The sequence below is a fragment of the Oncorhynchus keta genome, unplaced genomic scaffold (assembly GCF_023373465.1).
Source record: "Oncorhynchus keta strain PuntledgeMale-10-30-2019 unplaced genomic scaffold, Oket_V2 Un_contig_10544_pilon_pilon, whole genome shotgun sequence".
NCBI classification, from domain to species: domain Eukaryota; kingdom Metazoa; phylum Chordata; class Actinopteri; order Salmoniformes; family Salmonidae; genus Oncorhynchus; species Oncorhynchus keta.
In genome coordinates, this window is record NW_026277130.1 from 82850 (window position 1) to 99329 (window position 16480).

Genomic DNA, 16480 nt, shown 5'->3' on the forward strand with positions numbered 1-16480 from the left:
GAAAAAGGGTGAAGCTGTAGTTGTCTGTAGTCCTGAGGCCATCCTTCCCGAAGCCTGGTCCGTATTTATTAGCTTAAACAAAGAACGTCTGCCGTTTAAAAAAAAACCCACACATTTAAATAGTAATTCTTGTTACGACCAGTAGAGTGCGCTGGTGAGCCTCTTTTACCAGCCAGGAGCTCGAGAACCACTTTAAATATCACATTCCAGTTTATTAACAAATCAATGATTGAAACCATCTCATCAGAAATTCGATCCAACAGTTGCTTTCGTATTAACAGAGAATATCAGGTGGTTACTCCAGACAGCCACCTCCTTGAGAATTAAATAAAGTTTTATTTGTGTCTGTAGTGCATTTGGGTTCGATCCTGAGACGTCTCCTCAGTATCTGTAGCAACAGAGTTCAATTCCCTGACAATTGTAACCTTCCCAAAGATATCCAGGTTTTCCCCAGAAATCCTGCTTCTGGCAAGTCTCCTGGAATCAGGATCGAGTTAGAAGATACTAGGATTTCTGGAAAATCTGGGGAATTTTTTTGCTAATGGAGACAGTGCTCTCACTTTGTCCCTGTAGTCAGTCAGTCTGGCAACCCAGGAGAGAGATGTGTAGTGTTGACACAGGTAGTCTCTGTACACAGACAGACAGGTGTGGCTGATATTAGGAGTCGTCCTGTGGGCCAGGTTTGTTACACATGAGTTTAGCTGCCAGAGATCCGTACGTGTTGCTTTTAGCCTCCGGCTGGACCTTGTCCTTACATTTTCTCCCTGTAGCAGAGACGAGACATATAGATCATTAGAGAGGTGGTCTACAGTCACCATGTTGTTCTGTTGCTGGGGATAATGTACATTCACCACGTTATTCTGTTGCTGGGGATAATGTACATTCACCATGTTATTCTGCTGCTGGGGATAATGCACATTCACCATGTTATTCTGTTGCTGGGGATAATGTACATTCACCACGTTATTCTGTTGCTGGGGATAATGTACATTCACCATGTTATTCTGTTGCTGGGGATAATGTACATTCACCATGTTGTTCTGTTGCTGGGGATAATGCACATTCACCATGTTGTTCTGTTGCTGGGGATAATGCACATTCACCATGTTATTCTGCTGCTGGGGATAATGCACATTCACCATGTTATTCTGTTGCTGGGGATAATGTACATTCACCATGTTATTCTGTTGCTGGGGATAATGCACATTCACCATGTTATTCTGTTGCTGGGGATAATGTACATTCACCATGTTGTTCTGTTGCTGGGGATAATGCACATTCACCATGTTGTTCTGTTGCTGGGGATAATGCACATTCACCATGTTGTTCTGTTGATGGGGATAATGTACATTCACCATGTTATTCTGCTGTTGGGGATAATGTACATTCACCATGTTGTTCTGCTGTTGGGGATAATGTACATTCACCATGTTATTCTGTTGCTGGGGATAATTACATTCACCATGTTGTTCTGCTGTTGGGGATAATGTACATTCACCATGTTATTCTGCTGTTGGGGATAATGTACATTCACCATGTTATTCTGTTGCTGGGGATAATGCACATTCACCATGTTATTCTGTTGCTGGGGATAATGTACATTCACCATGTTATTCTGTTGCTGGGGATAATGTACATTCACCATGTTATTCTGTTGCTGGGGATAATGTACATTCACCATGTTATTCTGCTGTTGGGGATAATGCACATTCACCATGTTATTCTGTTGATGGGGATAATGTACATTCACCATGTTATTCTGTTGCTGGGGATAATGTACATTCACCATGTTATTCTGCTGTTGGGGATAATGCACATTCACCATGTTATTCTGTTGCTGGGGATAATGCACATTCACCATGTTATTCTGTTGCTGGGGATAATGTACATTCACCATGTTATTCTGCTGCTGGGGATAATGCACATTAACCTCACCTCCTGGCTATTGAGAGATGTCTGAACAGGTTTACTGTAGGGTAAGACACTAAGCCCCCCCGGTCCAACCCGGGTCCTCCAGTACCTCCCAACAGCCCAACCCCAGTCCTCCAGTACCTCCCAACAGCCCAACCCCGGTCCTCCAGTAACCCCAACAGCCCAACCCCAGTCCTCCAGTAACCCCCAACCCTAGTCCTCCAGTACCCCCAACAGCCCAACCCCAGTCCTCCAGTACCCCCAACAGCCCAACCCCAGTCCTCCAGTACCCCCAACAGCCCAACCCCAGTCCTCCAGTACCCCCAACAGCCCAACCCCAGTCCTCCAGTACCCCCAACAGCCCAACTCCGGTCCTCCAGTACCCCCAACAGCCCAACCCCGGTCCTCCAGTAACCCCAACAGCCCAACTCCGGTCCTCCAGTAAATCTCGTCTTGGATATTAAATCAAGATGTTACTAATGCTCTCATCCATTTCTATTTGTTGTAGGAGAAGTATATAGTTAAATGGAACTCGTTTATTAGTATATTAGTATATAGTTACCTGGTATTTTCCCCATGGCTATAAAGGTAATGTTTTCAGTCTTGATCTTGGGTCTGTCTCTGGCTATCAGGAAGACGCCAATGAATGAGAGCAGGCAGCTGGAGGAGGAGTTCAGAGAGAAGGTTATGTTGGGATATCATTCTAAAATCAAGGAGTTGGAATGACAGTGTTTACAATTTTGGAGTCATCTGAACCCTTTCTTTTTTTATTTTATTTTACCTTTATTTAACTTGGCAAGTCAGTTAAGAACAAATTCTTATTTTCAATGGCGGCCTAGGAACAGTGGGTTAACTGCCTGTTCAGGGATTCAGCTCGGGGATTCGAACTTGCAACCTTTCGATTACTAGTCCAACGCTCTAACCACTAGGCTACCCTGCCGCCCCAACCCTCAGGAGTGATACGGTCTCTGGAGTTCATTGGGACGGTGTACTAAACTCCACTAAGAGTTCACTGGGACGGTGTACTAAACTCCACTAAGAGTTCACTGGGACGGTGTACTAAACTCCACTAAGAGTTCACTGGGACGGTGTACTAAACTCCACTAAGAGTTCACTGGGACGGTGTACTAAACTCCACTAAGAGTTCACTGGGACGGTGTACTAAACTCCACTGGGACGGTGTACTAAACTCCACTAAGAGTTCACTGGGACGGTGTACTAAACTCCACTAAGAGTTCATTGGGACGGTGTACTAAACTCCACTAAGACTCCACTGGGACGGTGTACTAAACTCCACTAAGAGTTCACTGGGACGGTGTACTAAACTCCACTAAGAGTTCATTGGGACGGTGTACTAAACTCCACTAAGAGTTCACTGGGACGGTGTACTAAACTCCACTAAGAGTTCACTGGGACGGTGTACTAAACTCCACTAAGAGTCACTGGGACGGTGTACTAAACTCCACTAAGAGTTCACTGGGACGGTGTACTAAACTCCACTAAGAGTTCACTGGGACGGTGTACTAAACTCCACTAAGAGTTCATTGGGACGGTGTACTAAACTCCACTAAGAGTTCACTGGGACGGTGTACTAAACTCCACTAAGAGTTCACTGGGACGGTGTACTAAACTCCACTAAGAGTTCACTGGGACGGTGTACTAAACTCCACTAAGAGTTCACTGGGACGGTGTACTAAACTCCACTAAGAGTTCACTGGGACGGTGTACTAAACTCCACTAAGAGTTCACTGGGACGGTGTACTAAACTCCACTGGGACGGTGTACTAAACTCCACTAAGAGTTCACTGGGACGGTGTACTAAACTCCACTAAGAGTTCACTGGGACGGTGTACTAAACTCCACTAAGAGTTCACTGGGACGGTGTACTAAACTCCACTAAGAGTTCACTGGGACGGTGTACTAAACTCCACTAAGAGTTCACTGGGACGGTGTACTAAACTCCACTAAGAGTTCACTGGGACGGTGTACTAAACTCCACTAAGAGTTCATTGGGACGGTGTACTAAACTCCACTAAGAGTTCACTGGGACGGTGTACTAAACTCCACTAAGAGTTCACTGGGACGGTGTACTAAACTCCACTAAGAGTTCACTGGGACGGTGTACTAAACTCCACTAAGAGTTCATTGGGACGGTGTACTAAACTCCACTAAGAGTTCACTGGGACGGTGTACTAAACTCCACTGGGACGGTGTACTAAACTCCACTAAGAGTTCACTGGGACGGTGTACTAAACTCCACTGGGACGGTGTACTAAACTCCACTAAGAGTTCACTGGGACGGTGTACTAAACTCCACTAAGAGTTCACTGGGACGGTGTACTAAACTCCACTAAGAGTTCACTGGGACGTTGTACTAAACTCCACTAAGAGTTCACTGGGACGGTGTACTAAACTCCACTAAGAGTTCACTGGGACGGTGTACTAAACTCCACTAAGAGTTCACTGGGACGGTGTACTAAACTCCACTAAGAGTTCACTGGGACGGTGTACTAAACTCCACTAAGAGTTCACTGGGACGGTGTAAACTCCAAACTCCACTGGGACGGTGTACTAAACTCCACTAAGAGTTCACTGGGACGGTGTACTAAACTCCACTAAGAGTTCACTGGGACGGTGTACTAAACTCCACTAAGAGTTCACTGGGACAGTGTACTAAACTCCACTAAGAGTTCACTGGGACGGTGTACTAAACTCACACTGGGAAATGTCAAGGCCTGTATTCAGGTGGAAATGTCAAGGCCTGTATTCAGGTGGAAATGTCAAGGCCCGTATTCAGGTGGAATGTCAAGGCCCGTATTCAGGTGGAATGTCAAGGCCCGTATTCAGGTGGAATGTCAAGGCCCGTATTCAGGTGGAAATGTCAAGGCCCGTATTCAGGTGGAATGTCAAGGCCCGTATTCAGGTGGAATGTCAAGGCCCGTATTCAGGTGGAATGTCAAGGCCCGTATTCAGGTGGAATGTCAAGGCCCGTATTCAGGTGGAATGTCAAGGCCCGTATTCAGGTGGAATGTCAAGGCCCGTATTCAGGTGGAATGTCAAGGCCCGTATTCAGGTGGAATGTCAAGGCCCGTATTCAGAGGGAATGTCAAGGCCCGTATTCAGGTGGAATGTCAAGGCCCGTATTCAGGTGGAATGTCAAGGCCCGTATTCAGGTGGAATGTCAAGGCCCGTATTCAGGTGGAATGTCAAGGCCCGTATTCAGGTGGAATGTCAAGGCCCGTATTCAGGTGGAATGTCAAGGCCCGTATTCAGGTGGAATGTCAAGGCCCGTATTCAGGTGGAATGTCAAGGCCCGTATTCAGGTGGAATGTCAAGGCCCGTATTCAGGTGGAATGTCAAGGCCCGTATTCAGGTGGAATGCCAAGGCCCGTATTCAGGTGGAATGCCAAGGCCCGTATTCAGGTGGAATGCCAAGGCCCGTATTCAGGTGGAATGCCAAGGCCCGTATTCAGGTGGAATGCCAAGGCCCGTATTCAGGTGGAATGTCAAGGCCCGTATTCAGGTGGAATGTCAAGGCCCGTATTCAGGTGGAATGTCAAGGCCCGTATTCAGGTGGAATGTCAAGGCCCGTATTCAGGTGGAATGTCAAGGCCCGTATTCAGGTGGAATGTCAAGGCCCGTATTCAGGTGGAATGTCAAGGCCCGTATTCAGGTGGAATGTCAAGGCCCGCATTCAGGTGGAATGTCAAGGCCCGCATTCAGGTGGAATGTCAAGGCCCGTATTCAGGTGGAATGTCAAGGCCCGTATTCAGAGGGAATGTCAAGGCCCGTATTCAGAGGGAATGTCAAGGCCCGTATTCAGGTGGAATGTCAAGGCCCGTATTCAGGTGGAATGTCAAGGCCTGTATTCAGGTGGAATGTCAAGGCCTGTATTCTTAAAAAGACAGTACATACTACTTACCCAAAGAGAAACATTAAAATATTGAGCAAAGCCAAGCCCTGGAATTCCTGGTAAAATACTATTCCTGCAAAAGAAAAGTAGGTTAACACCAAGCCAAAACAACATGAGAGAGAGAGAGAGAGACAGAGAGGGAGAGAGAGACACAGAGAGGGAGAGAGAGAGACAGAGAGGGAGAGAGAGAGGGAGGAGAGAGACACAGAGAGGGAGAGAGAGACACAGAGAGGGAGAGAGAGACACAGAGAGGGAGAGAGAGACACAGAGAGGGAGAGAGAGACACAGAGAGGGAGAGAGAGACACAGAGAGGGGAGAGAGACACAGAGAGGAGAGAGAGACACAGAGAGGGGAGAGAGAGACACAGAGAGGGGGAGAGAGACACAGAGAGGGAGAGAGAGAGAGAGAGAGACACAGAGAGGGGAGAGAGAGAGAGACACAGAGAGGGAGAGAGAGACACAGAGAGGAGAGAGAGACACAGAGAGGGAGAGAGAGACACAGAGAGGGAGAGAGAGACACAGAGAGGAGAGAGACACAGAGAGGGAGAGAGAGACACAGAGAGGAGAGAGAGACACAGAGAGGGAGAGAGAGACACAGAGAGGGAGAGAGAGAGGGAGAGAGAGAGACACAGAGAGGGAGAGAGAGAGACACAGAGAGGGAGAGAGAGACACAGAGAGGAGAGAGAGACACAGAGAGAGAGAGAGAGACACAGAGAGGGAGAGAGACACAGAGAGGAGAGAGAGACACAGAGAGGGAGAGAGAGACACAGAGAGGGAGAGAGAGACACAGAGAGGGAGAGAGAGACACAGAGAGGGAGAGAGAGAGACAGAGAGGGAGAGAGACACAGAGAGAGCGATGGAGAGAGACACAGAGGAAGAGAGACACAGAGAGGGAGAGAGAGACACAGAGAGAGGGAGAGAGACACAGAGAGAGAGAGGGAGAGAGACACAGAGAGGGAGAGAGAGAGACACAGAGAGAGAGAGAGAGAGACACAGAGAGAGAGAGGGAGAGACACAGAGAGAGAGGGAGAGAGACAGAGAGAGAGAGAGGAGAGAGACACAGAGAGGAGAGAGAGAGAGAGAGACAGAGAGGGGCAGCTGTCCATATCTGGAGGATAAACTCTAATTAGTATGGAGCACCAGACCATGAAACATTTTGGGATGCGTCCCCAAATGTCATCCGTGTCTTTATTTAGTGCCCTACTTTTGACCAGGGCCCATAGGAAGTAGTGTACTATCTAGGGAATAGGGTGCCATTTGGGATGCAATCTTTGGCTCTTTTAGGTTTTCAGTGGAGTTGCACGGAGTTAGCCTGGCAGAGTCACAGAACAACAAATATGAGTCCTCCGGAGATGGGAAAACAGAGCGAGCCAGGCAGAGTGATTATTTTACCTCCAACTTATTGTCTCATCGCTGCAACTCCCCAACGGGCTCGTGAGGCGAAGGTCGAGTCATGTGTCCTCTGAAACATGACCCGCCAAACCACACTTCACAACACCTGCCCGCTTAACCCAGAAGCCAGCTGCACCAATGTGTTGGAGGAAACGCCGTTCGACTGAAGTTCGACCTGCAGGCACCCGGCCCGCCACAAGGAGTCGCTAGAGCGCCATGAGCCAAGTAAAGCCCCCCTCCCGGCCAAACCCTACCCTAACCCCGGACGACGCTGGGCCAAACCCTAACCCCGGACGACGCTGGGCCAAACCCTAACCCCGGACGACGCTGGGCCAAGCCCTGGCCCTCCCTAACCCCGGGCCAAACTCTAACCCCGGACGACGCTGGGCCAAACTCTAACCCCGGACGACGCTGGGCCAAACCCTAACCCCGGACGACGCTGGGCCAAACCCTAACCCCGGACGACGCTGGGCCAAACCCTAACCCCGGACGACGCTGGGCCAAACCCTAACCCCGGACGACGCTGGGCCAAACCCTAACCCCGGACGACGCTGGGCCAAACCCTAACCCCGGACGACGCTGGGCCAAACCCTCCCCTAACCCGGACGACGCTGGGCCAAACCCTCCCCTAACCCGGACGACGCTGGGCCAAACCCTCCCCTAACCCGGACGATGCTGGGCCAAACCCTCCCCTAACCCGGACGATGCTGGGCCAAACCCTCCCCTAACCCGGACGATGCTGGGCCAAACCCTCCCTAACCCGGACGATGCTGGGCCAAACCCTCCCCGGACGACGCTGGGCCAAACCCTCCCTAACCCCGGACGACGCTGGGCCAAAGCCCTCCCCTAACCCCGGACGACGCTGGGCCAAACCCTCCCTAACGAGTTCTGGTTAAACAACGTACCTGCGGTAATGGCACTGGCCAATTAGCTGAGTTCTGGTTAAACCTGCGGTAATGGAACTGGCCAATTAGCTGAGTTCTGGTTAAACAACGTACCTGCTGTAATGGCACTGGCCAATTAGCTGAGTTCTGGTTAAACAACGTACCTGCTGTAATGGAACTGGCCAATTAGCTGAGTTCTGGTTAAACCTGCGGTAATGGAACTGGCCAATTAGCTGAGTTCTGGTTAAACAACGTACCTGCGGTAATGGCACTGGCCAATTAGCTGAGTTCTGGTTAAACCTGCGGTAATGGAACTGGCCAATTAGCTGAGTTCTGGTTAAACAACGTACCTGCTGTAATGGCACTGGCCAATTAGCTGAGTTCTGGTTAAACAACGTACCTGCTGTAATGGAACTGGCCAATTAGCTGAGTTCTGGTTAAACCTGCGGTAATGGAACTGGCCAATTAGCTGAGTTCTGGTTAAACAACGTACCTGCGGTAATGGCACTGGCCAATTAGCTGAGTTCTGGTTAAACCTGCGGTAATGGAACTGGCCAATTAGCTGAGTTCTGGTTAAACAACGTACCTGCTGTAATGGAACTGGCCAATTAGCTGAGTTCTGGTTAAACCTGCGGTAATGGAACTGGCCAATTAGCTGAGTTCTGGTTAAACAACGTACCTGCTGTAATGGAACTGGCCAATTAGCTGAGTTCTGGTTAAACAACGTACCTGCTGTAATGGAACTGGCCAATTAGCTGAGTTCTGGTTAAACAACGTACCTGCGGTAATGGAACTGGCCAATTAGCTGAGTTCTGGTTAAACAACGTACCTGCTGTAATGGAACTGGCCAATTAGCTGAGTTCTGGTTAAACAACGTACCTGCTGTAATGGAACTGGCCAATTAGCTGAGTTCTGGTTAAACAACGTACCTGCTGTAATGGAACTGGCCAATTAGCTGAGTTCTGGTTAAACAACGTACCTGCGGTAATGGCACTGGCCAATTAGCTGAGTTCTGGTTAAACAACGTACCTGCTGTAATGGAACTGGCCAATTAGCTGAGTTCTGGTTAAACAACGTACCTGCTGTAATGGAACTGGCCAATTAGCTGAGTTCTGGTTAAACAACGTACCTGCTGTAATGGAACTGGCCAATTAGCTGAGTTCTGGTTAAACAACGTACCTGCTGTAATGGAACTGGCCAATTAGCTGAGTTCTGGTTAAACAACGTACCTGCTGTAATGGCACTGGCCAATTAGCTGAGTTCTGGTTAAACAACGTAGCTGAGTTCTGGTTAAACCTGCTGTAATGGAACTGGCCAATTAGCTGAGTTCTGGTTAAACAACGTACCTGCTGTAATGGAACTGGCCAATTAGCTGAGTTCTGGTTAAACAACGTACCTGCTGTAATGGAACTGGCCAATTAGCTGAGTTCTGGTTAAACCTGCGGTAATGGAACTGGCCAATTAGCTGAGTTCTGGTTAAACAACGTACCTGCTGTAATGGAACTGGCCAATTAGCTGAGTTCTGGTTAAACAACGTACCTGCTGTAATGGAACTGGCCAATTAGCTGAGTTCTGGTTAAACAACGTACCTGCTGTAATGGAACTGGCCAATTAGCTGAGTTCTGGTTAAACAACGTACCTGCTGTAATGGAACTGGCCAATTAGCTGAGTTCTGGTTAAACAACGTACCTGCTGTAATGGAACTGGCCAATTAGCTGAGTTCTGGTTAAACAACGTACCTGCTGTAATGGAACTGGCCAATTAGCTGAGTTCTGGTTAAACAACGTACCTGCTGTAATGGAACTGGCCAATTAGCTGAGTTCTGGTTAAACAACGTACCTGCTGTAATGGAACTGGCCAATTAGCTGAGTTCTGGTTAAACAACGTACCTGCTGTAATGGAACTGGCCAATTAGCTGAGTTCTGGTTAAACAACGTACCTGCTGTAATGGCACTGGCCAATTAGCTGAGTTCTGGTTAAACAACGTACCTGCTGTAATGGAACTGGCCAATTAGCTGAGTTCTGGTTAAACAACGTACCTGCTGTAATGGCACTGGCAGTGAAGAACACAAAGTTGATGGGGACGACCTCCGTGGCGTCAAACATCTTCATGGCTTGATTAAGGAACCTGAGAACAGCGAAGGACAGATTAAAGAGAGGCCTCTGAGGGCCATGTGAATGATATGACCATCATACTACCGGAGCTTCATCCCTTCACACGGTGGACTCATCCATCATACTACCGGAGCATCATCCCTTCACACGGTGGACTCATCCATCATACTACCGGAGCTTCATCCCATCACACAGTGGACTCATCCATCATACTACCGGAGCTTCATCCCATCACACGGTGGACTCATCCATCATACTACCGGAGCTTCATCCCATCATACAGTGGACTCATCCATCATACTACCGGAGCATCGCCCCATCACGCAGTGGATTCATCCCATCACACGGTGGACTCATCCATCATACTACCGGAGCATCATCCCATCACACGGTGGACTCATCCATCATACTACCGGAGCTTCATCCCATCACACAGTGGACTCATCCATCATACTACCGGAGCATCATCCCTTCACACGGTGGACTCATCCATCATACTACCGGAGCATCATCCCTTCACACGGTGGACTCATCCATCATACTACCGGAGCATCATCCCATCACACAGTGGACTCATCCATCATACTACCGGAGCATCATCCCATCACGCGGTGGATTCATCCATCATACTACCGGAGCTTCATCCCATCACACAGTGGATTCATCCATCATACTACCGGAGCATCATCCCATCACACGGTGGATTCATCCATCATAATACCGGAGCTTCATCCCATCACACAGTGGATTCATCCATCATAATACCGGAGCTTCATCCCATCACACAGTGGGTTCATCCATCATACTACCGGAACTTCATCCCATCACACAGTGGATTCATCCCATCACACAGTGGATTCATCCATCATAAAACCAGAGCTTCATCCCATCACGCGGTGGATTCATCCATCATAATACCGGAGCTTCATCCCATCACACAGTGGATTCATCCATCATAATACCGGAGCTTCATCCCATCACGCGGTGGATTCATCCATCATACTACCGGAGCTTCATCCCATCACACAGTGGATTCATCCATCATACTACCGGAACTTCATCCCATCACACAGTGGATTCATCCATCATAAAACCAGAGCTTCATCCCATCACGCGGTGGAATCATCCATCATAATACCGGAGCTCCATCCCATCACGCGGTGGATTCATCCATCACACTACCGGAGCATCATCCCATCACACAGTGGATTCATCCATCATACTACCGGAACTTCATCCCATCACACAGTGGCTTCATCCCATCACACAGTGGATTCATCCATCATAAAACCAGAGCTCCATCCCATCACGCGGTGGATTCATCCATCATAATACCGGAGCTTCATCCCATCACACAGTGGAATCATCCATCATAATACCGGAGCATCATCCCATCACACAGTGGATTCATCCATCATACTATCGGAGCTTCATCCCATCACACAGTGGATTCATCCATCACACTACCGGAGCATCATCCCATCACACAGTGGATTCATCCATCATACTACCGGAGCTTCATCCCATCACACAGTGGAATCATCCATCATAATACCGGAGCATCATCCCATCACACAGTGGATTCATCCATCATACTATCGGAGCTTCATCCCATCACACAGTGGATTCATCCATCACACTACCGGAGCATCATCCCATCACACAGTGGATTCATCCATCACACTATCGGAGCTTCATCCCATCACACAGTGGATTCATCCATCATAATATCGGAGCATCATCCCATCACACAGTGGATTCATCCATCATACTACTTGAGCATCATCCCATCACACAGTGGATTCCTCCATCACACAGTGGATTCATCCATCATACTACCGGAGCTTCATCCCATCACACAGTGGAATCATCCATCACACAGTGGATTCATCCATCATACTACCGGAGCTTCATCCCATCACAGTTCTGCTCTGACAAGGTCACAATGTCCAATACGTTTTTACACTTCACATTTACGTCAATACTCTGTAGAAATGAATCTGCTGTCAGGGGAAGTGGAGAAACATTGGACTTACTTTATCTGGAAGGCACAGGAGGCCACCATGACCACCACCATGACGTAGAAGATGGGGTAGGTGAGCTGGAGATCTCCCTTTAGGGACTCCGTGATCATCCCAGACACAGCTTTGACCGAGATCACCGTCAGGGAGGCTAAAACAACAGGGACAACGTCACTATTTCCTGGAGTAATGCATCCCATTCTGAAACGTGATAACCATGATCCGCCATAGAGTCTGTCAGAGTTCTTACCCAGCAGAGCCACCGGCAGCATCCCATTCTGAAACGTGATAACCATGATCCCCCATAGAGTCTGTCAGAGTTCTTACCCAGCAGAGCCACCAGCAGCATCACTATGGTTACATGCTTGATACCCTCCCATAGAGTCTGTCAGAGTTCTTACCCAGCAGAGCCACCGGCAGCATCCCATTCTGAAACGTGATAACCATGATCCCCCATAGAGTCTGTCAGAGTTCTTACCCAGCAGAGCCACCAGCAGCATCACTATGGTTACATGCTTGATACCCTCCCATAGAGTCTGTCAGGTTCTTACAGCAGAGCCACCAGCAGCATCACTATGGTTATGTGCTTGATATTCCTCCTCTTGTACAAATAGAGCAGGATAGAAAACACTACGACCTCTAGAAACTGGAGAGGGAGAGAGAGGGGAGAGAGAGGGAGAGAGAGAGGGAGAGAGAAGAGAGAGAGGAGAAAGAGGGGAGGAAAGCGAGAAAAAAACATCAACATTAATAATACTGAACTGGTTTCTATAAAGTCCATCTCAAAGCTTCACAGTGATTGACACAGCCTGGATATCTGATCGCAGTAACAGAGTCCTCAGCCAGCAGCACGGACATCTGATCGCAGTAACAGAGTCCTCAGCCAGCAGCACGGGTATCTGATCGCAGTAACAGAGTCCTCAGCCAGCAGCAGCACGGATATCTGATCACAGTAACAGATTCCTCAGCCAGCAGCACGGATATCTGATCGCAGTAACAGAGTCCTCAGCCAGCAGCACGGACATCTGATCGCAGTAACAGAGTCCTCAGCCAGCAGCACGGACATCTGATCGCAGTAACAGAGTCCTCAGCCAGCAGCACGGATATCTGATCGCAGTAACAGAGTCCTCAGCCAGCAGCACGGACATCTGATCACAGTAACAGAGTCCTCAGCCAGCAGCACGGATATCTGATCGCAGTAACAGAGTCCTCAGCCAGCAGCACGGATATCTGATCGCAGTAACAGAGTCCTCAGCCAGCAGCAGCATGGATATCTGATCACAGTAACAGAGTCCTCAGCCAGCAGCACGGATATCTGATCGCAGTAACAGAGTCCTCAGCCAGCAGCACGGACATCTGATCGCAGTAACAGAGTCCTCAGCCAGCAGCACGGACATCTGATCGCAGTAACAGAGTCCTCAGCCAGCAGCACGGGTATCTGATCGCAGTAACAGAGTCCTCAGCCCAGCAGCACGGATATCTGATCACAGTAACAGAGTCCTCAGCCAGCAGCACGGATATCTGATCGCAGTAACAGAGTCCTCAGCCAGCAGCACGGGTATCTGATCGCAGTAAGAGTCCTCAGCCAGCAGCACGGGTATCTGATCACAGTAACAGACTCCTCAGCACAGTATCTGATCACAGTAACAGGCACGGGTATCTGATCACAGTAACAGAGTCCTCAGCCAGCAGCACGGGTATCTGATCACAGTAACAGAGTCCTCAACGGGTATCTGATCACAGTAACAGAGTCCTCAGCCAGCAGCACGGATATCTGATCGCAGTAACAGAGTCCTCAGCCAGCAGCACGGACATCTGATCGCAGTAACAGAGTCCTCAGCCAGCAGCACGGATATCTGATCGCAGTAACAGAGTCCTCAGCCAGCAGCACGGGTATCTGATCGCAGTAACAGAGTCCTCAGCCAGCAGCACGGATATCTGATCACAGTAACAGAGTCCTCAGCCAGCAGCACGGATATCTGATCGCAGTAACAGAGTCCTCAGCCAGCAGCACGGATATCTGATCGCAGTAACAGAGTCCTCAGCCAGCAGCACGGATATCTGATCACAGTAACAGAGTCCTCAGCCAGCAGCACGGACATCTGATCACAGTAACAGAGTCCTCAGCCAGCAGCACGGATATCTGATCGCAGTAACAGAGTCCTCAGCCAGCAGCACGGATATCTGATCGCAGTAACAGAGTCCTCAGCCAGCAGCAGCATGGATATCTGATCGCAGTAACAGAGTCCTCAGCCAGCAGCACGGACATCTGATCACAGTAACAGAGTCCTCAGCCAGCAGCACGGATATCTGATCGCAGTAACAGAGTCCTCAGCCAGCAGCACGGGTATCTGATCGCAGTAACAGAGTCCTCAGCCAGCAGCAGCACGGATATCTGATCACAGTAACAGAGTCCTCAGCCAGCAGCACGGATATCTGATCGCAGTAACAGAGTCCTCAGCCAGCAGCACGGGTATCTGATCGCAGTAAGAGTCCTCAGCCAGCAGCACGGGTATCTGATCACAGTAACAGACTCCTCAGCACGGGTATCTGATCACAGTAACAGAGTCCTCAGCCAGCAGCACGGGTATCTGATCACAGTAACAGAGTCCTCAGCACGGGTATCTGATCACAGTAACAGAGTCCTCAGCCAGCAGCACGGATATCTGATCGCAGTAACAGCAGCGAGCACATGGTACTCTATATAGGGAATAGTTTAGTCGTACTCTATATAGGGAATAGTACTCTATATAGGGAATAGTTTAGTAGTACTCTATATAGGGAATAGTTTAATAGTACTCTATATAGGGAATAGTTTAATAGTACTCTATATAGGGAATAGTTTAATAGTACTCTATATAGGGAATAGTTTAATAGTACTATATATAGGGAATAGTTTAATAGTACTCTATATAGGGAATAGTTTAGTAGTACTCTATATAGGGAATAGTTTAATAGTACTCTATATAGGGAATAGTTTAATAGTACTCTATATAGGGAATAGTACTATATATAGGGAATAGTTTAGTAGTACTCTATATAGGGAATAGTTTAGTAGTACTCTATATAGGGAATAGTTTAATAGTACTCTATATAGGGAATAGTTTAGTAGTACTCTATATAGGGAATAGTACTCTATAGGGAATAGTTTAATAGTACTCTATTTAGGGAATAGTTTAGTAGTACTCTATATAGGGAATAGTACTCTATATAGGGAATAGTTTAGTAGTACTCTATATAGGGAATAGTTTAGTAGTACTCTATATAGGGAATAGTACTTTATATAGGGAATAGTTTAGTAGTACTCTATATAGGGAATAGTACTCTATATAGGGAATAGTACTCTATATAGGGAATAGTACTCTATATAGGGAATAGTTTAATAGTACTCTGTATAGGGAATAGTTTAATAGTACTCTATATAGGGAATAGTACTCTATATAGGGAATAGTACTCTATATAGGGAATAGTACTCTATATAGGGAATAGTACTCTATATAGGGAATAGTACTCTATATAGGGAATAGTACTCTATATAGGGAATAGTACTCTATATAGGGAATAGTACTCTATATAGGGAATAGTACTCTATATAGGGAATAGTACTCTATATAGGGAATAGTACTCTATATAGGAATAGTACTCTATATAGGGAATAGTTTAGTAGTACTCTATATAGGAAATAGTACTCTATATAGGGAATGATTTAGTAGTACTCTATATAGGGAATAGTACTCTATATAGGGAATAGTTTAGTAGTACTCTATATAGGAAATAGTACTCTATATAGGGAATAGTTTAGTAGTACTCTATATAGGGAATAGTTTAGTAGTACTCTATATAGGGAATAGTACTCTATATAGGGGAATAGTTTAGTAGTACTCTATATAGGGAATAGGGTGCCATTTGGGACTCAGATATAAACATAAGGAGGAGGTCTCTCTCCCTCCCTCTCTCCATCCCCTCCCTCCCGTTTCCAGTCTAAGGACGTCCAGGACTGTCAGCGACTAACATGTTAAAGGTCTCTCTCTCTCTCCTGTTCCAGTCTAAGGCCACATTGAGGTCTCGCTCAGTAAATAAGACTGGAGCAGGATGTGATGTATATGGGTGTGACCTGATATACAAGACAGACAGGCAGCATTAACTCCACTGGGCGCTGTCTGGATGGGCTAGTCGTCCTCTAAAACCATGTTAGGGTACATACCAGGTGTACATACCAGGTGTGGGTTAGGGTACACACCAGGAGTA

The 16480-nt window shown here is 47.8% G+C and overlaps 1 protein-coding gene and 1 long non-coding RNA gene across 44 annotated transcripts; both read right to left on the reverse strand.

Annotated features, from left to right (window-relative positions):
• Positions 1-188: 188 nt before the first annotated feature.
• Positions 189-5957, reverse strand: LOC127916988 (uncharacterized). The gene is made up of 3 exons (XR_008096842.1): positions 5834-5957; positions 2474-2571; positions 189-764 (listed from the first exon to the last, which is right to left on the reverse strand). It is a non-coding gene; the product is annotated as an uncharacterized LOC127916988 (long non-coding RNA).
• A 2134-nt stretch (positions 5958-8091) lies between these two features.
• On the reverse strand, positions 8092-12751 carry LOC127916989 (NIPA-like protein 2). Of its 43 annotated transcripts, none has more exons than XR_008096884.1 (7): positions 12563-12600; positions 12251-12386; positions 10089-10227; positions 8922-8978; positions 8636-8728; positions 8264-8356; positions 8092-8213 (listed from the first exon to the last, which is right to left on the reverse strand). XR_008096884.1 is itself a non-coding variant. In XM_052500450.1 (5 exons), exons 1-5 carry the CDS (start codon positions 12582-12584, stop codon positions 8201-8203), a joined length of 360 nt encoding a protein of 119 aa, XP_052356410.1. In that variant the 5' UTR covers positions 12585-12600; the 3' UTR covers positions 8186-8200. The 43 variants fall into 43 exon arrangements, 2 of the variants coding, with proteins under 2 accessions (XP_052356410.1, XP_052356409.1); XR_008096885.1 differs by lacking the exon at positions 8922-8978 and adding an exon at positions 9582-9638; XR_008096879.1 differs by adding an exon at positions 8443-8592 and having other exon boundaries at positions 8187-8306.
• Between the last annotated feature and the right edge of the window lie 3729 nt (positions 12752-16480).